At 49.4% G+C, this 22698-nt stretch overlaps 5 protein-coding genes and 1 pseudogene across 5 annotated transcripts; 2 read left to right on the top strand and 4 right to left on the bottom strand.

Moving 5' to 3' along the window:
• Positions 1-239: 239 nt before the first annotated feature.
• On the bottom strand, positions 240-900 carry LOC120709338 (abscisic stress-ripening protein 1-like). Its single transcript, XM_039994953.1, has one exon. The coding sequence runs from the start codon at positions 742-744 to the stop codon at positions 424-426; it is 321 nt and encodes a 106-aa protein (XP_039850887.1). The 5' UTR covers positions 745-900; the 3' UTR covers positions 240-423.
• A 1579-nt stretch (positions 901-2479) lies between these two features.
• Positions 2480-3096, top strand: LOC120709339 (abscisic stress-ripening protein 3-like). The gene has a single exon (XM_039994954.1). It carries the CDS (start codon positions 2653-2655, stop codon positions 2941-2943), a length of 291 nt encoding a protein of 96 aa, XP_039850888.1. The 5' UTR covers positions 2480-2652; the 3' UTR covers positions 2944-3096.
• A 613-nt stretch (positions 3097-3709) lies between these two features.
• Positions 3710-4847, top strand: LOC120709337 (bile salt-activated lipase-like). Its single transcript, XM_039994952.1, has 2 exons — positions 3710-4232; positions 4344-4847. The coding sequence occupies exons 1-2, from the start codon at positions 4131-4133 to the stop codon at positions 4695-4697; spliced, it is 456 nt and encodes a 151-aa protein (XP_039850886.1). The 5' UTR covers positions 3710-4130; the 3' UTR covers positions 4698-4847.
• Positions 4848-4948: 101 nt separating this feature from the next.
• Positions 4949-13985, bottom strand: LOC120709336 (VAMP-like protein YKT61). The gene is made up of 6 exons (XM_039994951.1): positions 13504-13985; positions 13321-13418; positions 12895-12999; positions 12227-12292; positions 5637-5723; positions 4949-5294 (listed from the first exon to the last, which is right to left on the bottom strand). Exons 1-6 carry the CDS (start codon positions 13718-13720, stop codon positions 5244-5246), a joined length of 624 nt encoding a protein of 207 aa, XP_039850885.1. The 5' UTR covers positions 13721-13985; the 3' UTR covers positions 4949-5243.
• Positions 13986-14561: 576 nt separating this feature from the next.
• Positions 14562-17916, bottom strand: LOC120709334 (actin-7-like). The gene is made up of 5 exons (XM_039994950.1): positions 17727-17916; positions 16428-16501; positions 15948-16341; positions 15041-15654; positions 14562-14910 (listed from the first exon to the last, which is right to left on the bottom strand). The coding sequence occupies exons 2-5, from the start codon at positions 16485-16487 to the stop codon at positions 14845-14847; spliced, it is 1134 nt and encodes a 377-aa protein (XP_039850884.1). The 5' UTR covers positions 16488-16501; positions 17727-17916; the 3' UTR covers positions 14562-14844.
• A 482-nt stretch (positions 17917-18398) lies between these two features.
• Positions 18399-20047, bottom strand: LOC120710339 (annotated as a pseudogene).
• Between the last annotated feature and the right edge of the window lie 2651 nt (positions 20048-22698).

Consider the following 22698-nt stretch of genomic DNA (forward strand, 5'->3'; position numbering starts at 1 on the left):
TGTGGGCTGTCGGCTGCCCAATCAAGGCCAAACTGGGCTTCAGCCTGCCTACATATTATCAGCTCATAAGCCCACAGCAGTAGCCGAGGACTATATATTTTGATTATTTTCCCTGATGTTTTTTGAGCGAGCTAGCTGCTGACTGCTGCATAAAGTGTCAGTGTGTTCATTTATCAAAAAAAACAAAAAGTGCCAGTGTGTTCAACATACATACTGAATCGTTAAAGACCCCGAAACAATACGGACAAAAAAAACAGTAACATGAATAAATAATAAATCAATGCAATGTGAATAAGCAGTACAGGATCGACACACATACAGTAGTAGTAGGACTACGATAGTACGTCCAATTTATTGTACTATATATACAGTATATATCTGTATATATATGCTATATGTGGTGCGCGGTGCACACACACTACACTAATGGCGGTGGCCGTTGCGGCGGTGCTTCTTGGCGTCCTTCTTCTCGTGGTGCTCGTGGAAGGCGAAGCCTGCGCTGCCGACGGCGATGGCGGCGGCGACGTCCTCCTTGATCTTGTGGGAGTGCGCATGGTCGGGGTCCTTCTTGGCCTTGTGCTTCTCGTGCACGGCGTACGCTCCCGCTGCGACGGCGCCGAGCTGGGCGAGCTGCTCCATGTGCTTGTGGTGCTTCTCCTCCTTGCGCCAGTCGGTGACCTTGGGCGGCGCCTCGCCGGCGGCGGTGGCCTTGCTGTGGTGCTTGCCCAGGAAGTGGTGCGCCATTTGGACGGTGCGGACGGACGCCGGCCTAAGCTAGAACAGAGCTGCTGCGAGCTTGTTGATTCAGTGGTGGTGGTGGTGGTGATCAGAGACGACGTTCTTGTGCTGCTTGGATCGTCGAGATGGATGATGGATGTGATGAGGTGTGATGGAAATCTGCCCATGTTTATATAGGATGGAATGGATGGATCGACGTTGACGATCCAAGGCGCGTAGCCGGATTATTTTAACAACGCGTGAACGTCGTAGTTGACGCGTTATGCTTTGTTTTGGCTCCGAAATTGGTTTAGTTGGTTGCTTCGGAACGAATCCTAGCTAGCTATATACTCCCTCCATCCAAGTATAAAAGAATGCAATTCTCACTTTTTGATAAATCAAATAGTTTGAACTTTAACTAAATTATATAAAAAATTAATGACATTCATACGTAAGTACCATTAAATTCAATTTATTTGAAGACATAAGCTAATACTATTTATTACTATATATAAATTTGGTCAAACTTAAACTAGCTTGATCAGCACAAAATCTATAATTGCACTATATTTTGACAGAGGAAGTATTAGGAAGGTCAGATGAATCTAGATACTCCAGGTAGCTAATACGTGTTCAACTGTTCATGTCCGATCCGTGTTGTGTCTTCGTGCTGCACACGAGGGCACGAATACGACAGATACATCAGACAGTGTTTTGACTTGTAGCCACACACACGGACACGGAGTGAACAAGACTTTCTCGGTCGGCAAGAAAATGAAATGAAACACCCTGCTGGATGATCGAGCAAGTCATCGACGACCTTGCTTGACGACTAAGTGTAGTAGCTTAACAGTGATGTGTGGAGGTCCGGTCCGGATTAGTAGCTGAAAAATATAGTATATAATAATTAATAATACTAGTATTTCCTGTTCAGATTATATATATATATATATATATATATATATATATATATATATATATATATATATATATATATATATATATATATATATATATTCTGTGACTGTGACGCCGCCTGTTGATGTCGACATGAACTAACTGACAATGCGGATCGATCGACGCGGTTAAGCAACGACGAACTCGATCTCGGCTGCACGCAGGCATCCATCACCCACCGTACGAATAATAAATATATAGATGGAGAGAAAAGAAACTCGCTCGCTCGTAATAACACCATTAGATAGCCTTGTTTAGTTCCCAAAAAAAATTCTATAGTACCCGTCATATCAAATTTTTGGACACATGCACGGAGCACTAAATACAGTTGAAAAAAAATAACTAATGGTACAGTCTAACTGGTTAGCATAAGATGAATTTTTTAAGCCTAATTAGTCCATAATTGAACATTAATTGTCAAATACTCCCTCCATTCCAAATTATAAGACATCCCAAGAATCTTGGAGAGTCAAAGCAATCTCAAATTTGACCAAAATTATAGAAAAAATATAAAAATTTATGATATCAAATTGATGTACTATAAAAATATAACTAATAAAGAATCTATGATACTTCGTTTATATAATAAATGTCATTATTCTATTATATAAATTTGGTCAAACATAAAAAACTTTGACTCTCCAAAATTATTGAAATGTCTTATAATTTGAAATATATGGAGTAACAACGAAAGTCCTACAGTGTCAAAACTCAAAAATTTTGCGAACTAAACAAGGCCTTAAACGCGTGCAACCAAGATATATACGCGTTGTTTTCGCTTCAGCCTTGGGCCAAGTTGCCAACACGTAGTACGTACTAGCTAGCAGCCAGCACTCCTCTATATAAGTGGATCGATCGATCACCCCTATATATCTAGCTACCTACATACAACCAACACACACAATTGCCAGCACACAATTCGATCACAACCGTATCCCTAACCAGCCAGCTAGTAGCAATACAATAACTAATAATACGATGGGCCACCACCACCACGTCAAGAACAAGGAGGCCGAGGCCGCCGCCGGCGACGACCGGCGGCGCAAGGAGGAGATGAAGCACCACAAGCACATGGAGCAGCTCGCCCAGCTCGGTGCCGCCGCCGCGGGGGCCTACGCCATGCACGAGAAACACAAGGCCAACAAGGACCCCGACCACGCGCGCTCGCACCGGATGAAGCAGGAGATCGCCGCCGCCAGCGCGGGCTTCGCCATCCACGAGCACCACAAGAAGAAAGAGGCCAAGAAGCACGGGCGGCACCACCATTAATTAGCTAGATACATCCGTCTATATATGTGTTTGTTTGTCCTTCATACATTCATTATTTCTCTTTCTCAGATTGTACGTATAAACAGTATTGCGTTGTATTCGAGTTTTGTAAATTAATATTAGCCCTGTATTGTGCTACTAACTTTGTTTTCATACATTTGTTGAAGCCGTTATGAACAGAACGCCTAAAACAAAGGCTCATATCTACGCCTCCGCCTTCTGGGCTAGACTAGATGGGCCCCCACTTGTTGTTTCACACGGACCCAAAACATGCCTGGGCCTGGCTGCTTCTCAGTCCTCTCTCCACCTGCTGACTGCTGTCTGGTCCACTCAAAAAAAAAAGACTGCTGTCTGGTTAAAGAAAAGGAAAAGGATGAAATGAAAAAAATGATACTAAAGTGCGCTTCATATAACTCAGGCATCGTTTTTTTTTCTGAAAAAACAGACACCTTACAACTCAATCAGCAGGGATAGGGGACAGGACAGGTGCAGAGGCAGGAGCCATCTCCATTAATCAAAAAATAATAATGACGTAACGGTAACAGCACGCCGCTCCCGTTGAAAGAGGAGCACGAAAGGAGCGTCGCGTTGTAATTAGCATCTCATTACCCTGCGATTAGCACGCCTTTATAAGCGTACGTAATTTTTTAATTTAACCATGCTTTGCTTTCATCACAAATGCAAATGGCGGGACGGTCAAAGAGCTGGCGCTGCTTCTGCTTCCGGAAAGAGCAAATATACTACTCCTACTAGTACATGAAGGACATCATATCAGCAGGTAAAAGACCGACGCAGAAGAAAGCAGTGAAAGCAAGCAGGAGCATGGAGGAGGAAGAGACATGCACAGCGATTCCAACGCCTCGTTACTGCCGCAACCTCCACAGAAAACAGTGAGCTTTTGCTTTTAGGTAGGGGCATTGTTTGTCCCTGCTCAATCTGGGCTAGCCACTGTAGAGTCATCATCGACGCTGGTCCGCTGCTGCCAAGCCCTGCGCTTTATTATGCGCAGCGCACTCCACAGCTCCTGCTGCCATTGTTGCGTTGCGCGCAGAGCAGAGCAGGAGTTAAAGGAGTTCACGCGCAGAGCAGCAGCTCCACTGTCGGTTTAGCTCCTACTCGTACATTTGTTTGCAGCTCGCGGCTACAAGAAGCGAAGCGGCGGATCTCCGTCGGCAACCAGTTTGAAGATGGAGATGGAGATGCGGCGCTGCGGTGGTTTGGGTGTGCTCTGCCTCCTGTGCGCCGGCGTCTTGGCAGCGTGTTTGCTGCCGCAGCCCGCCGATGGCATGGTAATTAACTAAATTTCTCTTGTTGCTGCTCGACTCAAAAGCCGCAGCATGCTCCCTGCTCTGCTCTCCTCAAACTCATTGATGGATTGCCAAAAACTGTGTGTATCGCAGCAGTGGCAAGGCAATCCCGGGCGGCACGACGGCACCCTCCCGCCGCCTCCCACCGCGGGGGCCGACCTGCCGCCCACCCACCCCGCCCCGCACTTCGGCTTCCCGCTGCAGCCCACGCTCGGCTCCGCCGCGCCGCCCCCCACCTTCGCCGCCGCCGGCGAGGGGTATCCGTTCATCGGCAGCAACCCGACGGTGCCGCTGCCCACCGGCATGACGGACACCGCCACCGTGCTCCCGCTGCCCGACAAGGTGGTGGGGCTGGCAACGACCGTTCGTGTTCACGTCTCCATGATTGGCCTTGCGGTTATCTTCGCCGTCGTCTTCTTGACCACGAGCTGCTGCTGCTGCTGCTAATTGGTCCTAGATCTAGTGCCGTCAATTGTTGAAATGACATGAATCAATCTAGAGATTTTTTTAGCTTTCACCTTCCTGTAAATTTGTTCGCATTATGTTTACTTTGTCCGTTGCTAATGGTCACAGTACCCCTTCCAATTATTTTTTTCATTCGAATTGCATCCCTGGTAAGAAAAAAAAAGGGGGGGGGCAAAACCCACAGGACTTCTAAATAGCTTAGGCCTCTTCACCATGTATTAAAATCAGTGGGCTAAACTTAACACCAATTCATTATCAACCTCAACCATGAAACCATCCATAGCTCTGAAACAAAAGGCAAACACAGCTAGCTCCCATCACAATAACAAACAGGCCACGTTTATGTTACTTACAAAGAATCACAAATGTGTGCCAACTTGTGGAATAAGTTAGCTTAGCTTGTTTTAACACTATGGGCAAGAACGACGATGCATATGCCAGTGTCAGATACGAAAGCAAATCAAACGGCATAATATCTCGTCTGGCACCACTAAACACAACACCACGGCCGTCCAATGCACAACTTCCTTACAGGATGGTACAACAAGAGTTGGTTTTCTTGGCCTGCTTGTAGAACATCTGCATACAGGTGAGACAAATGTCAGCACAACATTATCATAAACAAGTTGCCCATTGGTTATAGCCAGCATAGACAGCCGTAGGAAGTGTCAGTATTGTCACTATAAGGGCAGTCCAACAAATTTTCAGTCCCTTCATAGAATGGCGAAGATTCATATGTAATTCAAGATTATATAAATATGCTGCGATTAAACAAGATACTGCACTTTGAGAGAAATGTCTTGCAAGCAGTATTGCAACTCAAAGGGGTCGTAACATGATGAAGGGCTCATGTTGACCAATTTCCCATAGGCAATAACATACGTATTTGGGCAGCATAAACCACTATAAGAACATCTGTACCTGTGAGGCAGCACTTAGATCTGAACTCTTCTCCACTAGGCTATCCAACCTTTCACCTCTGGCAAGCACACTATCAATGGTTTTATGCTGCAATATCAAAATCATGAGCACACATTCAAAGTTTTGTTAAAAGCAGCAAATAGCCATGACTAGCCTCAACAGTTACATGAATAGAAGTGAAATATAACTGAAAAAGGAGTCTGGCGACCACCAGGTGCTGAAAAGTCCAGCAAACAAGAAATAATACAAAGATTGCATTATTTAAGTGCCACATGAATTTCTCAGACAACTATGGGGCATACCGTTGATGTGCCAGAGTGAATCAACGCCTTCTATTAGCTAGTTTCAAACAGCAAGCAGGATCAAGGTACGGTAGCAAACTCTATAAGACTATGACCCTCATTTAATACCCATTCCTACATAAAATATGTTTCTTATAGATGATAGTGAATCATAATGAAACAGACTAAGAAGATGGCAATAACATTCTAAATATATTGTAGTGCCAGTTCAATAGTGTTCTCTAACATCCCCGCCCCTTCGTTATCTGAACTGTTGGTGTATATGTGAGCCCATGTATAGAGGCCCATCTAGAGGCCCATGTATAGGATCTATATATATCCCAACCTTCTAGGGTTTGGAGGGATAGAAGCCATTATTCTCTCCATCATGGTATCATTAGCCTAGGGTTAGCCTCCTCTCTCCTCTCTCCTCTCTCCTCCCTCCCCTCCCAGCTGCCGCCGCCGCCATGGCCGGCCGCCGGCGCCCCCTCCTCTCTCCTTCCCTCCCCTTCCCTCCTCTTCCTCTGCTCCAGCCATGGCCGCCGCCTCCTCTGCGCTGGGCGCGTGGGCGCCGCCCAGATCTGCGCCGCCAGCCGCAGGCTCCTCCTTCCCAGCCGCCGGCGCCAGATCTGCTCTGCTCCATGCCGCCAGGCCGGCCGGTGGCACCTCTGCCGCCGCCGCCTGGTCTTCTCCGAGTGGACGCGCCCCTGCCCATGCCATGGTCGTGCTCGGGCCGGCCCCGGATGCAGCAGCCGCCGCCGCAGGGCTCGCCCAGGCAGAACCTCCTGGAGGGGCCGCCGCCCCAGCCCCTGCCCATGGAGGATCCCCTCCTGCAGGGGACGCCGCCCCAGCCCCTGCCCGTGGTGGATCCCCTGCAGGGGCTGCCGCCCCAGCCCGTGCAGGGCCCCCTGTAGAGGATGGCGCCCCTGCAGGTGCCCGATGCCACCGCCGTCGATCCGGCCGTCTTGCGGGCCGCGGCACAGCTGCTGCAGGCCGCGGGCGCCGATCCGGCCGCCCTGCAGGCCGCGGTGCAGCTGCTGTAGGATCCCGCAGCCGCAGCCGCTGCGGCCCACCACGCCGCTGTCGCCGCGGGCAATCAGCCCGCCCCCGACGCCGCGCCTGATGCCGCGTGGACCGGGCTCGGGATGTCGCCCGCGGATGCGCCGCTCTCCGCCGCCGCCCTCCGCGGGCAGCAGGCCAACGCCACTCTCGCCGCCGCGGCCCTCCTCGCCACCAAGTCGGAGGCTTCGGCGGCCCAGGAGCGCCTCCGCGTGGCTGCCCTCACCTGGGAGCGCGAGCGCGCCGCGGCCGACGCCTCCGCTCTCCGGGTCGCCGAGGCGGAGCACTTCCTCCGCGTGTCCTCCGGCCAGCTGCCCGTCGACCCCGAGCCTGCCGCCTCTTCCTCCCGCCAGGCCCCGTCCGCTGGATCTGGAGCCCGGCACGACCCGACCGACCCCATGGTCGCCCAGCTCCACCTCCAGGTCGCCGGCGTCCAGAACATCAGGGCCCTGGTCACCGTCCTCCTCGACCCGACGTCCTCCTCCTACGGACGCTGGCGAGACCAGGTTCTGCTCGTCCTCCGCCGCTACGCCCTCGACGACCACGTCCTCCTCGACACGCCGATCGAGGCGCGGGGCGCGGTGTGGCTGCACCTCGACAGCGTCGCCATGTCCTGGATCTTTGGGACCATCTCCCTAGATCTTCAGTACCTCGTCAGGACCCACGGCGGTACCGCGCGGCAGGCCTGGGTGGCGCTCGAGGGGCTGTTCCTCGGCAACGCCGAGTACCGCGCCCTCCAGCTCGACGCCACCTTCCTCACCTTCCAGCAGGGGGACCTCTCCGTTGGTGAGTTCTGCCAGAGGATGAAGGGCATGGCCGATGCTCTTCACAACCTCGAGTGTCCCGTCTCCGATCGGGTCTTGGTGCTCAATGTCCTGCAGGGCCTGAGCAGCACCTACGACCACCTGAAGAGCTGGATCGCCCGCCAAAGGCCCTTCCCTTCCCCTCCTTCCTGCAAGTCCGGGACGACCTCGCCCTCGAGGAGATCACCAGGGGTCTCGCGCCCGGATAGTCCTCGCCCACCCCCACCGCGCTCGTCGCTGCTCCTCCGGCCTCCTCCGCCGCTCCTGTCACCTCGTTCCTTGGTGCTACTCCCGCCGGGCAGACCGGAGGTGGGGGGAGGGGGGCTGTGGACGTCGTCGGCGGGGGGGGGGGGGGGGGGGGGGACGGAGTGGTGGTGGTACTGGTGGCCCTGCTCCTGGGGATGCCGGTACCGGTGGGGGCCGTCGAGGCGCGCCGACTCCGGCTCCGGCTCTCGCTCCTGCCCCTGCCCCTGGAGATACGCCATGGCCATCCTTCAGCAACCCATAGTCAGGGCGCATCTCGATGTGGCCGTTCCAGGGTTCGGGAGGGGGGCCTCGTCCTCAGCTCCAGCCGGCGGCCATGTTCACCGGTGCTGCTCCCTTCTTCGCGCTGTCCTGGACCCCGTCCGCTCAGCCCAGCCAGCAGCCAACCTGGCCTGGGGGGTGGGACCAGGCCGCTCTGGCACAGTCCTTCAGCACCATGGGACTGACGCCGCCGGTCAGCACCGAGTGGATCGCCGACTCGAGTGCCTCCTTCCACACCACTCCTGATGCCGGTATTCTCTCTTCTGTCCGACCACCATACCCCTCTTGTCCTTCTTCTATCATGGTTGGTGATGGGTCTTGCCTTCCTGTCACCGCCGTGGTTCTGCTCCCCGTCTTCCTAATGTTCTTGTTACTCAAATGGTTCACAAACTTCTTTCCATTCGCCAATTTACTGCTGACAACTCCTGTTCTATCGAATTTGACTCTTCTGGTCTTACTGTGAAGGATTCGGCTTCCCGGCGTCCGCTCCTCAAATGTGACAGCCCGGGGCCCCTTTACACTCTTCGGCTTCCTGCTTCCGCTGCTCCGTCTTCGACTTCTTCGTCTATTGCTTTTGTCGTGACGCCTTCTTCCACCACCTGGCACCGCAGGCTTGGACACCCTGGCCGCGACGTTTTGGCTCAGCTTAGTCGTAGTACCGATGTTCCATGTACTAGGGCTCCTACTGAGTACCTCTGTCATGCGTGCCAGTTAGGTCGTCATGTTAGACTTCCGTTTTCTTCTTCTTCTTCGCATGCTGCGCATGCTTTTGATCTTATTCACTATGACCTGTGGACATCTCCTGTACTCAGCATGTCTGGCTACAAATATTATCTGGTCATTGTTGATGATTTTTCTCATTACTCTTGGACTTTTCCTTTGCGCGCCAAGTCCGAGACCTTCCCCACCCTCCTCCACTTCTTTGCCTGGCTGTCCACTCAGTTCGGCCTCACCGTTAAGGCCGTCCAGTGTGACAACGGGCGTGAGTTCGATAACTCCATCTCCCATTCTTTCTTCCTCTCTAGGGGTGTTCAGCTGCGTATGTCTTGTCCGTATACCTCTCCTCAGAACGGCAAGGCTGAGCGGATGATTCGCACGACAAACGACGTCGTGCGCACCCTTCTGATCCAGGCATCTCTGCCCTCGCGCTTCTGGGCTGAGAGCCTCCACACCGCCACCTACTTGCTCAACCGCCTTCCATCCACTGCTTCTCCTGCTCCCACTCCATACCATGCTCTCTTCGATACCCCTCCTCGCTACGACCACCTTCGGGTCTTCGGGTGTGCGTGTTACCCTAACACCGCCGCCACTGCTTCTCACAAGCTGGCGCCCCGCTCGACTCGTGTGTTCCTTGGATACTCCCCTGATCACAAGGGGTACCGATGCTTTGATCTCACCTCTCGCCGCGTTCTGATCTCCCGACACGTCGTCTTTGACGAGTCGGATTTCCCCTACTCCACCTCCTCCACACCTTCTCCTGACCCCGAGCTGGAGTCTCTGTTTCCGACTGACCCGGTGGTTCAGCCACCGTTACCTGTTTGTCCTTTCCCTGCAGGTTTTCCCGGCGCACCGGCACCGCTTCCGGTGATCCCTGCTGCGCCGAACGCGGCCCCGGTGCCTGCGGTCGCGCCACGCGCGGCCCCCGGACCTCCGGTCGTGCCGTGCGCGGACCCGGTGTCTCCTGCTGCGCCACGCACGACCCCGGTGACTTCCCCTGCACCTGCGCGGTACGCTCAGCCGGTGCAGGTGTACCGGCGTCGCTCGGCACCGACACCGGCGCCGCCTCCTGCTCCGGCGGCTCCTGCGGCGCCTACACCGGCGCCGGCGCCGCCGCCGTCTCCGCAGACTCACTCTCGAGCCGAGCCGGCGGTGTACCACCCGCCCGTCGTCCATCGGGATTCTCGGCATATCCATCTCATGGTGACTCGGCGGATGGCGTCTCAACCGCGACTTTCTCCGCCACCGAGGGAGAGCCGCGGGTCTCTCCGGTACCCTCCTCTGTCCGCGACGCCTTGGCGGATCCTCACTGGCATTGCGCAATGGAAGAGGAGTACGCGGCTCTTCTTGCCAACCAGACGTGGGACCTCGTGCCGCGTACGTCTGGTTGCAATGTGGTGACTAGCAAGTGGATCTGGATGCATAAACGTCGGGCTGATAGCACACAGGAGCGCTACAAGGCTCCCTGGGTTCTCCGGGGGTTCACTCAGCGACCTGATGTGGACTATGATGAGACCTTCAGCCCAGTGGTGAAGCCTGCTACTGTGCGCACGGTCCTCTCGCTTGCGCTGTCGCGCTCTTGGTCTGTGCACCAACTGGACGTGAAGAATGCGTTTCTTCATGGCACTCTGTCAGAGACTGTCTACTGCTCTCAGCTGGAGGGATTTGTGGACTCGAGTCGTCCGGATATGGTCTGCCGACTCAACAAGTCTCTCTATGGTCTGAAGCAGGCTCCTCGGGCTTGGTACTCTCGGTTCGCCATGTTCTTGCTGACATTGGGGTTCACCGAGGCCAAGTCTGACACGTCTCTCTTCATTTACCGTCGTGGGGATGAGACTGCATATCTGCTGCTCTATGTCGATGACATTGTGCTCACAGCCTCCAGTCAGCAGTTGCTTCAGAGTGTCATCTCCTCTCTTCAGCAGGAGTTTGCTATAAAGGATCTGGGTCAGCTCCACCACTTCTTGGGCGTCACTGTTGAGCCTCGCCCGTCTGGTCTTCTCCTTCACCAGCGGCAGTACGCGCTCAATATTCTGGAGCGGGCTGGGATGACTGATTGCAAGCCCTGCTCCACTCCTGTCGACACTCAGGCAAAGCTGTCTGCTGATCTGGGTGATCCAGTGGCTGATCCTACTGTCTACCGGAGTCTGGCTGGTGTTTTGCAGTACCTCACCTTCACCAGGCCGGACCTCACCTACGCTGTTCAGCAGGTCTGTCTCCATATGCATGATCCCCGGGAGTCACACCTTGCTGCGCTGAAGCGTCTCCTCCGCTAAGTCCGTGGCACTGTGGACCTCGGCCTGGTACTTCACCGCTCGTCCTCTGCTGAGCTGGTGGTCTACACCGACGCTGACTGGGCTGGCTGCCCGGACACTCGTCGCTCCACTTCCGGCTACGCCGTCTTCCTGGGCGGCAACCTGGTCTCTTGGTCGTCCAAGCGGCAGCCGGTTGTCTCCCGCTCCAGTGCTGAGGCGGAGTACCGGGCTGTCGCTAACGGCGTGGCGGAGGCGTCCTGGCTACGACAGCTCTTGGCGGAGCTCCACAGCCCGCTCGCCAAGAGCACGCTCGTCTACTGCGACAACGTCAGCGCCGTGTATCTCTCCACTAACCCCGTCCAGCATCAGCGGACGAAGCATGTGGAGATCGACCTACACTTCGTGCGCGACAGAGTCGCCATCGGTGATGTTCGGGTACTCCATGTCCCGAATACCTCCCAGTTTGCTGACATCTTCACCAAGGGATTGCCCTCCTCGACCTTCTCGGAGTTTCGCTCCAGCCTCAACGTAGCCGGTGGCTAGTTGTGGCTGCGGGGGGTATTTGCCCTTTGTACTCTATTTGTACTCTCTTCTTGTCCAGTCCTGAACACCGCTGCGCCGGTAGTTCAGACTACAGGGGGTGTTGGCTTTCTTGTTGTCCAGTCTTGAACACCGCTGCGCCGGTAGTTCAGATTGCGGGGGGTGTTGGTGTATATGTGAGCCCATGTATAGAGGCACATCTAGAGGCCCATGTGTAGGATCTATATATCCCACCCTTCTAGGGTTTGGAGGGATAGAAGCCATTATTCTCTCCATCATGAACCATAGCAGTGTAGAACTTTCCCTTGATGTCCTCTTTGCCTAGCCCTCATACATGAAAATAATTCCATTGGGTTTCGACAAGCTTTATATTTATGTTTCCGAGGGTCAGAAAACATACAGCTACTTACCAGAATAATCTTTGTTTCATCCAAGTCCCTCTGAATTTTCAACAACTTGTCAGCCTCTGCTGGATCCTGCAGATAACAGAATTGGAAGACAAATAATTCATTGACAAAACAAGATTCAGTAGTCAGTGAAACAAAGCTGTATTGACAAAAATAGTAAATGCATAAATTTACAAATTTGAGAGATGTGTATAACTAATAAGCACAGCAACCATTTCATTACATACAAGAATATGATTTTTGGAATAAGCATAGTCCAAGGCCATGAGCCCATGATATAAGTTTAGAAGCACATAAGCATGACTGCATGAGCATGGCAAGTGATATGTTTGAGCCGGAGGTAGAGCCTTTGCATATAGCGCCACGATTTACTGTTGAATAAATCATGAGTGAAACCAGTGTTGTCCTAATAATCGCTAAACAGTAAACAGTTGGTCAGCTATAGTTTAGCCAATTACTGGGCTAAACAGCCAATTAAACAGGCTAAACGAACAATTAAATGGAAACTGCCAGCTAGTGTGTAGTACTGTAGTGTTTCATCAATGCTATTTAAACAGCTAAACGACAGCATAACTACTTGTTTATCTCTTTCAAATGTTTAGCCACCCTAGATAACTACTTACTCAAGTAATTATGTAAAAACATCAGATATGAGTGCAAATGAAGCAAACCTGGTATTTTGTTAGGGCATCATTCAAATATTGCCAAGGTTGGGTTGCATCCTCTTTGGTTGTCCTCCATGACTCTCCAAAAGTCTTTTGGTACTCTTCAAGCACCTGTGAAAACCAAAACCGGAGACAGCCGCGCCATCTTTGTTCACATAATGAGGACACACCTTTTTAGAACAAATCAGCCATTGTTACAAGCATCTAGTCCCAGCAAAATCCACTGATCAGAATGGAACGGTACATGGTATGATCACATACAGAAAAACATGGGAAAAGTAGTGGCAACTTGGCGAGCATATTACAGAGGAAAGCAAAATGGCACCATCTAGGATAAGGGTGTATGTCAGTGCAAACATGGCAATTCATCAGGATATAAGTAAATCCAGAGAAATAGTTGGACGAGAGAAGAGTAGATAAGTTGTGCCGTACCATGTTGAGGAGGGAGAAGGCGCTCCTGACGGGGTAGTGGTCGTCGGTGAAGGCGATGGCGCAGAGGCCATTCTGGTTGTAGCAATGCACCTTGTACTCTGCAGGGTGAGGAATCGAGGGCGGATTAGCAGCCGATAGGGTTTGGAGAGGGAAAAGGGGGCAAAGGAAGAGAGGTCGACGTGCCTTCGTGCTGGACGGACTGGCGGCGGCCGGCGGGGGTGCGGAGGGCGACGGTGCGGGCGACGAAGACGATGAACTCGCGGGCGGCGGGGCGCTGGAAGTAGCCGAAGTGGCTGACGTCGGAGGCGTTGGCCAGCACGACGGCCTGCTGCTCCCCACCTCCGGAGGAGGAGGAGGAATCGCCGGGGGATTTGAGCACCAGCAGCGCCGTGATCTTCATGGCGGGATCCGGCCGGGAGGGGAAGGGGATCGAGATGGGTTGGGGTGGGGATTGGGATTGGAATTGGAATTGGATGCCGGCGACGGGCGGTGGCGTTCGGGGAGTTGAGAATTGGCAAGGGGACACCAACACGGTGACGGTGGTGGTGGGAATCGCCCAGTCGCGAACACGATGCTCTCGCTTTGGGAAGGCACCGAAACTACGAAAGGAGAGAGGAGACGAGTCGTCGGCGCACGCGCACGCGCACGCCGCCGACGTGTACCCGTTTCTAGAGATTCCTTCGATTTGACCTCCTTTTTTTCCTTTTTCAATTTCTGTTTAGAGGATTTATTTTTTAAAATTTAACTTTTTCTTTTTCTTGTCGATTTGATTGTCCCGGAGAACTTGCCGCAACAAAAAAAATGTTATTATTGTAGCCGCCCCACAAGTACTGTATATATTGACCTGATCGTCACTCGAAACAAAACAAGAATGCAGACATGGTCCACGATAGAACCAAGGGAGAAACTAGTGTCAACTCAGAATCTTGTGCCCGTCTCTTGCGACATAATCTGTCAACTTGAAACCGTTGTTGGGTCTACCAAAAACGATCATTCATAGTCGCCGCTATGGAAAAATCTGGAGGAATCCAACGACAAGCATGAGCAATGATAGCAGCTGCACCCGCACATTTCTAACGCATTTAGCAAGCATCACGTACGTTTGCACTACAGACGGATTTAGCCCTTCATCAGAATGCCACCATCAACTGATGATCATCACCAGTTTCCTGGGAGAACAACAAAGCTGCTGTGTTTTGCCCCCACAGATTTCAACTGATGGGCACAGGCACACAAAAATATAACTTCTAAAAAATCCACACAATTCTCTACCCACAAAACAACTTATAGAACTATCAGCTATAACAGGTACAACCGATCAAGCCAACCACAAGTTCCACAAAGTGACCTCATAGTCACAGAACAACGAAATACTAGTACAGAACAAAGGTAACCGGGGCAATCACAGATACAAGTGGCCACAATAAGGACCGTCTGCAGAACACAAACATTACCTTGCAATCTCTCTCCCCCCATGAAAAAAAAAACCCACACATGGAGACTGCACGAAAAGGGCAGCACAACTCAGAAGCACTTCCTGTGGACGATTGCTGGGCCAGATTCATCGTACTCCTCCTTTGATATCCACATCTGTTTTACCAATCACAAGACAAATCAGATCACAAGAACTGGTGTAATAACAAGCCATGAGACCTGATGCCTCATCAGTTTTAAACTAATTCAACAAATGTGAAACCAACTGCAGCAGCGCAAGCAGTACCTGTTGGAAGGTGCTGAGAGAAGCTAGGATAGACCCTCCGATCCAGACACTGTACTTGCGCTCAGGTGGAGCAACCACCTTGATCTTCATGCTGCTCGGAGCAAGAGCGGTGATCTCCTTGCTCATACGGTCAGCGATGCCTGGGAACATTGTTGAGCCTCCACTGAGCACAATGTTGCCGTACAGGTCCTTCCTGATATCCACATCACACTTCATGATGGAGTTGTAGGTAGTCTCGTGGATTCCAGGGGATTCCATGCCGATCATGGATGGCTGGAAGAGGACCTCAGGGCACCTAAACCTCTCCGCGCCGATGGTAATCACCTGGCCATCAGGCAGCTCGTAGCTCTTCTCAACCGAGGAGCTGTTCTTGGCAGTCTCCAGCTCCTGCTCATAATCAAGGGCCACATATGCAAGCTTCTCCTTGATGTCCCTCACAATTTCCCGCTCAGCAGAGGTGGTGAAAGAGTATCCTCTCTCAGTGAGGATCTTCATAAGAGAATCCGTGAGGTCACGGCCAGCAAGATCCAGACGGAGGATAGCATGAGGAAGCGCATATCCCTCATAAATGGGCACAGTGTGGCTCACACCATCACCAGAGTCAAGAACGATACCTGCCAGTTATGAGAATGGTATTAGCCAGATACTAGCAGAATCAATATCATTAGATGCACAATCACATTTTCATCTCCTGAATACTACTTGGTGCAAGACATAGAACAGCCCAAATTATACAGTCCGTGAAAAAATAAAGTGGATAAAAGCAAGTGCTTCATAATTAATCATCCAATTTTCAATGTTCATGCAAGTTTGGTGAGGTGCACAACTGAATTCTTAGAATTTTTTAGTAAGCAAATTCATGCTGAACTGGGAAGAAAAATGACAAGTGAAATAGTGTGTTCCATACCTGTTGTACGACCACTAGCATAGAGTGAAAGCACGGCTTGAATAGCAACATACATGGCAGGCACATTGAAGGTCTCAAACATAATCTGTGTCATCTTCTCCCTGTTAGCTTTGGGGTTCAAAGGAGCTTCCGTGAGCAACACTGGGTGCTCCTCAGGTGCAACACGGAGCTCATTGTAGAAAGTGTGATGCCAGATCTTCTCCATGTCATCCCAGTTGCTCACAATACCATGCTCGATTGGGTACTTCAACGTGAGAATACCTCTCTTGGACTGTGCCTCATCCCCAACGTATGCATCCTTCTGCCCCATCCCTACCATCACACCAGTGTGGCGAGGTCGACCAACAATGCTAGGGAAAACAGCCCTTGGTGCATCATCACCGGCAAAACCAGCCTGCAAAATTAAATCCAAGTTCAAATTGGTATAGTTACATTGGGGGATGAAAGATGTAAGCCTGGTAAAGGGAAGCAGTTCCTGACCTTGACCATTCCAGTTCCATTGTCACAGACAAGAGGCTGGATATCCTCACCGTCAGCCATTTCCTACAGGTACTCTGCAAAAGGTTGGGTATCAGTTAACAGAAAATGTATCCGGATAGATAGTTACCCAGCTGTGCAGTGGGAATAAGTAGACACTGTAAGCATAGCCTTTGAAGGCATATATGAACTGAACATATGGATTGATGCCATGCATATCAACTGAACATAAAGGGAGATTCATTCCACCGATTAGGCTAACAGTGTACTAAGAAATAATCTGTTAATATGTTCACAGATGTTTTTTTGCGATATTTATAAATTATGTAATGTGTCGTAGCCAAATACTGGTATGACTAATGTGATAGGAAAAAACTTACACTCCTAAGAAAAAGTAGTGTACATGTACTGGTTAGTAGCCAATTGTACAAGAAAATGGGTGTACCCAATCTAACATGCTTTTTTTTCCTACCTAATAAGGTGTCCTACAGAGTAATAAAAAAATCACATGCTGAATTTTCTGCCTAACATTAGGCGCCAAATAGCCAATTTCAAGATGTGACATTGCCATGACTCAAAATATTGACCACAATCAGGAGGTATATACTCCATTGCTATTTATGGCAGCGAAAAATCTAAACAAGCAGATATGCTCTGCGGATAGCTCTTATAACACTCCCAATGAACTATACACACGAATCTAACACTTTGGTATTTTAATCAGACCAAAATAAGTAGCCACTACTTTGATCCATGCTACCACAGCTACCTGGACTTGCTAGTTTAGAACAGCCTGGAGATGAAGGCGTAACCTCTTCCACTAACATCAACCGGAGCATAGCAAACATTCCTGGCAACTTTGAACCTTAGTGCCGGGAAGCAGTGACACGAACTCAGACATCAGACATCACAGCCACCACCCTAGGTAGTAGGTACCTGGCCCACACGAGCTCCCATGGCGTTCCCCCAAAACACACAAGCACACACGCACCAGATGCATCGAGACGCAGAAATACGACAGATCAGGAACGGACAAGCCCTCGACAAGTTCATCAAGCACGGGTAGGCATGAGACGAACGCCAACAAGGAAGCGGGCTAAGCGCGATCCGTCCGCGGATCCCACGGTATCCGCCCCGGATCTGGCAGAGCAGCGGGAGGGAGCGACCAGAGCGCATGCGGATCTCGAGCCAGGTCGCTCAGATCTGACCGCTAGAACGCCCGAAAGCTGGAGTAGGAGCTAGCGCGTGGAGAGATCGCGAGTGGAGAGGCTTGGGAGAGGGGAGGGGGGAGGAGGAGATTACCGGGGACGAAGCCTGCCGAATCGAGGAAGCGACGGGGCGGCGAGGGGCTTGAAGCTTGGGTGTGTGGGAGGGGGGAGGAGTAGGGTAGTTGTTGAAGCTTGAAGGGGGTGGCTCGCTGGCTGAAGCGGAGGGCCTAAATATTTGCGGTGTGGCCACAGCCAGCCAGGACCAGTTGTAGCAAATTCCCTCCCTTTCCTGCCTTCTCGAGGCTTCCAAATTATTGAGCACTTTGTATGTGTTTTTCTCTCTCTCTCCAACTGCTCTCTGTTTCTTTCAAAAAAAAACTGCTCTCTGAGAAAATAAACCTTTTTCAGAAAGGAAAATATAGTTAGTATTGATATTTATTTTTCCCAAGTGATCTCTAAGAAAATTAAAAAAATATATTCTTAGCATTAGGTTTTATAAACACAGTCAGGCACGGTGTTTTAGCATTATTTTATTTTATGGAGGGAGTATATGATACAGGTCGGCCATTCTAATTTTATTTTAATATAATACTAATGGCTATATAGCATCAAACACTGTCCATATATTATTTATTACAGACGATATGTCATCACATATATTATTGTACAATTATTGCATTTACATAGCAAAGTAATAAGGATATGTCAAACGCTTGGCTTCCAAGTTTTTAGGAAACAATCCATCTGCTGCTAAGTTTGTTTGTATTCATGGCGCTTCGATCGATATTCTTACGCCGCCGTTCTTGGTCGACATTTTGTTGTTATGGAGACCACATAGGCAATTTTCCCGCCCTATATCTTTTGCAATGCACGGAACAAGAACGCTCCCATCTTGATACCAATCAGCTCGATTGCTAGCAAGGTCCTTGACAAAGCTGGTCATCTTCTCGATAGTGACACTAGGCATCACCACGACATGGGCGATATTTTCCTCGCAAGCAAGCTGCCACTTGTATACGAACGCCTCATCTCTTGGCCTCTCGAACACTACCGTGTTGCTCAACGGGTTCAGAAATGCGCTGACCCCCACTTCTCTGAGATGGTGCACGAGGTAGTGTGCATTCCTTAGGCACTTCTGAACTTCCTTGCGAATGCCTCTGTAGCCCTTGTTGTTCAGTGTGTACCACAAGAAGATAGGAGCGTGCCCGTTGCGGCTCCCCATGATGGTCGCATCTCTGGACGACAGGTATTCGATATCGGTAGACAACACGTTCACATGCTCTCGTCTGGTGATCGCAACGCCGCAAGGTACAGGGCATCCTATGAACTTGTTGCCGGAAACGCTGACGCTCCCGATGGGTTTTTGGAATGTCACTTTTGGTGCCTAGTATGTATATCGAAGCGAAGTAAAGAACTTGTGTTAGCTATCTAATACAGTTTATTTTTTTATTTTGGTCACTCAAAAGTCAAAACTAGTAATATGTAACTTGTTGGGCAATTAATTAAATAAATAAAGAACTTCATTTGGTAGCTCACTTGTTTGATAAACGGCATCATAAGGCCAGCGAGTGCACCATCGCAGTGGATGTAAAATCGACCGGCAAATCCACATTTTTGGAGTGTGGCTATGATGCCGTCAAGATCATCGATTGCTCCCTTCACGGTTGTTCCTGCAAGAAGCAAACCAAAAATAAAGCATGCCGGCCTGCAGGCATCCTAATTGTTTGGATGCAAGTAAATGAATATAAATAAAGCAGTAATTAATAACGTAACTAACCAATGTTTACATTGACGATGGCAGGGCTCCCCGGGTTGTGCAGCAGCTTGGACTCGAAATCAGCACAGCTGATCTCCCCTGAAAGCAGAGCATCGACCTTGACACACTTGACCCTGTACATCCCGGCGGCCTTGAAGACAGAGTAGTGTGACTCGGTGGAGGCATATAGGATGCCATCAGGGAAGAGCGACGAGTAGGCCGTGCAAGTTTCCTTCCGTCCCGCAGCTGGTGATGTAGCCCCAGTACTGATCCTTTTGCAGGTCCCAGAGGCGAGCGAACCAGTCGAGCACGGCCACCTCCAATGGCCTCGAGTGCACGCCGTAGTTGCTCTCGATGAAGGGGTCGCCCAGGTTGTTGATGCACAAGTTGTGGAACTGCAAGTCCTCCAAGTTGTTCAGATTCAGATTCAGATTCAGATTGTACGGGTAACCTAAGTGGTGGGCAGTCCTGTCGTGGAGGTGCTGCCTGAAGCCGGCGAGGAGGCGGGCCACGTCGGCCTGGCGCTCCGCCGCGGCCTCCTCGTCCGCCGGCGGCTCCTCCACCGCGAAGGCACAATGCTGCAGCTGCTGCACCTGCACGCATGGGTTGTCATCGTTATTAAGCTGCTGGTGCGGCTGCTGGCCTGCTGCCACCGCCATCGCAATAGCGTTGCTCCCAACCATCTATCTAGCTATCTTGTCGATCGGTGGTCGAGATGAGCAGTGTATGCATATGTGTGTGGGGGGAGAGCGAGGAGATGATCGATCGAGAGGGAGGGTATTTATAGGCGCGCTGTAGAGGTAGAGCAGCAGGTTAGCGAGAAGACGACCAAGAAACAAGCTACTAATAATTAGGGATTCAGAATTACTACTATCTAGTGAAGATAGATATATAGATAGATGGAGAGAGACGTGAAGTTAGCTATTAGCTTGCCGTGCGGGAACGCATGGCCTCATGCTTATTAGCTTACTTTAAATAAATAGGGCGGATTATTCTAAGGGCGGGTTTATTTGTTTAAGTTTTTGGGCAGCTTTTCAGCTGAAGCACATCAAGCGAATTTCTCGTGCAGTTTTCGGAGAACCAAAAGCTCCGAGTTTATATAAAAAAATGAAAAGCTCGGTTTTCTGAATTTTTTATAGATTTTTTAAGCCCAAAAGGTTAAAAGCATCGTCTAAAAGCTAACAAGCTATTGTCAGCTTTTCGGAAGAAAAAAAAAACTTGTAGAAAGGTGAAAAGCTTCAAAATCTGCAGCTCAAACAAACAGGCTTTAATTGAGATGAGAATTAGGCTTGTGATTAAGCTTAAGCTAGGGAATATATACGTCCCGGCACGCGCGGGCGTCTTGCGCTTTCACATGTGCACTACACCGTACCGCAAAAGCTTCTGCAAAAGAACATGTGCGAGCGTGCAACATGCCAAAGCCACATACACGACCCATAAAGTTAAACATTAGTTCGCAATGCTCAACTTAACATTGAGCTAGCGTGAAGCCCGCATGCGATCGAGCGAGCCTACTCATCACTTAACATGCACGTGTATTCTGTTCAACCAGGTGATGCATGCGTACGTAATACTCCCTCTGTTCCAAATTATAAGTCATTCTAAGAATCTTGGAGAGTCAAACCATCTCAAAGTTTGATCAAAATTATAGAGAGAAATATAAAAATTTATGACATCAAATAGGTGTACTATGAAATTATAACTAATAAAGAATATAATAATACTTAATTGGTATCATAAATGTTATTATCTTGTCATATAAATTTGATCAAATTTGAAAAACTTTGACTCTCCAAGATTCTTGGAATGACTTATAATTTGAAACGGAGGGAGTACCAGACATGTCTGTGGATATTTCTTGGAAGGAAAAACAAATTATCAACCAAGGAATAATCTATCCTTAACAAAAAGTTTCCCGAAAAAAAAAGACATGGATTACTTAACAATTCATTCATTATTTAGGCTAAAAAAGTCTTTGCTATATATCTGAGAAATTTAAATCGAGATCATTAACAGTCATCCATTTGAAAAAAAAAAATCTAGGAACCTTGTATGAACTGACCATTGACTTTTTTCCCCCCTCTAATAGGAGAGAGAACAGAGAACGCTCAATATAAATACTAATCCGTGGCTCCGCGTTAAGTATCGTCCGTCGTGCTGGATCTGACGTGGGGCTCTTATTGCTTATTGGTTCTTGCCCTACCGTAGTACCACTCTCTGTACATAATAATAAAGCGCGCCCTTGTTTTTTATAGATCGAGAATCAAACTGGACCATCATGCAACATCTATCTGTTCAATTAACTACTCTAAGCTTGCCATCTAACAAAACTATACACAACTGTAAGTATATTGTTTCATCTGCTTTATGTTCAAATAAATTTATTCTAGTATATTGTTTCATCTGCTTTATGTTCAAATAAATTTATTCAAGCAATCACCTCGATGTAACATTACTTGATGTTAATAAAACTTCCCTTAAAAAAAACTTTTAGTTTTGTAGCTAGGTGCAAGAAAAGGCTTCTATGCAAAAACAAGTGTCTACAACTTTGTAATTCAAAATTTTTTCAGTTGAAGTTGTTTTGGCACTCAAATATATGGTTTAAATTTTGAATTTCAAATTTTTAAAATTTTCAAATGACCTTAGATGCAAAAAGGTGTATACGAAAGTTGTAGCTCGCCACCAGATCTACAACTTTGTAGTTGAAAAGTTTTTCATTTGAGATCGTTATAGCTGTGAAATAGGTTATATAAGACATTAGAAAGAGATGGTAAAAGAAAACTATCTTATTGCTCATCACATGTGATGGTGTAGCCTAGTGGTAGAAAAGGGTACGCTCGAGGCTGAGGTTGTGGGTTCGAATTCTAGTAAGGCAAGAAAAAATCGTATATTCGCGCAAATATTTATTTCTACTGTAAATATTTATTTTAGCACGTAAAGTAATGATGCCCGTCACCTATGTGTTGACATAGGTGACGGACTAAGGATACCATAGGTGACGGCTCACACTGATGTCCGTCACCTTTTAGGTACATAGGTGACGGGTTTTTGCCCGTCACTTTTCTATTCTAATCAGTGACGATGTCGCCGTCACCTTAGGGAGATGACGCCCGTCGCTATAGGCCTCTTCTTACATACTGAATTATACGTACGCGAGACTTATACCAACTTTGCACGGAGCAACGCACGTGCATATTTACCTAATATATATATTACTACAGCAAGCAATAATTCATTGGTCCGTCAATCTGAATCTTAATAAGAATCCAGGTGACCGGAAATTGAGTTAATAAGGGTCCGACACTATTTA

Source organism: Panicum virgatum, chromosome 5K (assembly GCF_016808335.1).
Source record: "Panicum virgatum strain AP13 chromosome 5K, P.virgatum_v5, whole genome shotgun sequence".
Classification (NCBI taxonomy): Eukaryota; Viridiplantae; Streptophyta; class Magnoliopsida; order Poales; family Poaceae; genus Panicum; species Panicum virgatum.

Excerpts from the sequence above, each read along its gene's own strand:
- LOC120709338 (XM_039994953.1), bottom strand. The coding sequence starts at position 744 with ATGGCGCACCACTTCCTGGGCAAGCACCACAGCAAGGCCACCGCCGCC.
- LOC120709339 (XM_039994954.1), top strand. The coding sequence starts at position 2,653 with ATGGGCCACCACCACCACGTCAAGAACAAGGAGGCCGAGGCCGCCGCC.
- LOC120709337 (XM_039994952.1), top strand. The coding sequence starts at position 4,131 with ATGGAGATGGAGATGCGGCGCTGCGGTGGTTTGGGTGTGCTCTGCCTC. Across the intron at positions 4,233-4,343 it reads CGCAGCCCGCCGATGGCATG|CAGTGGCAAGGCAATCCCGG; the intron begins GTAATTAACTAA and ends TGTGTATCGCAG.
- LOC120709336 (XM_039994951.1), bottom strand. The coding sequence starts at position 13,720 with ATGAAGATCACGGCGCTGCTGGTGCTCAAATCCCCCGGCGATTCCTCC. Across the intron at positions 13,000-13,320 it reads CCTTCTCCCTCCTCAACATG|GTGCTTGAAGAGTACCAAAA; the intron begins GTACGGCACAAC and ends TGGTTTTCACAG. Across the intron at positions 12,293-12,894 it reads ATGCCCTAACAAAATACCAG|GATCCAGCAGAGGCTGACAA; the intron begins GTTTGCTTCATT and ends TGTTATCTGCAG.
- LOC120709334 (XM_039994950.1), bottom strand. The coding sequence starts at position 16,487 with ATGGCTGACGGTGAGGATATCCAGCCTCTTGTCTGTGACAATGGAACT. Across the intron at positions 15,655-15,947 it reads TGCTAGTGGTCGTACAACAG|GTATCGTTCTTGACTCTGGT; the intron begins GTATGGAACACA and ends CATAACTGGCAG. Across the intron at positions 14,911-15,040 it reads CTCTCAGCACCTTCCAACAG|ATGTGGATATCAAAGGAGGA; the intron begins GTACTGCTTGCG and ends TTGGTAAAACAG.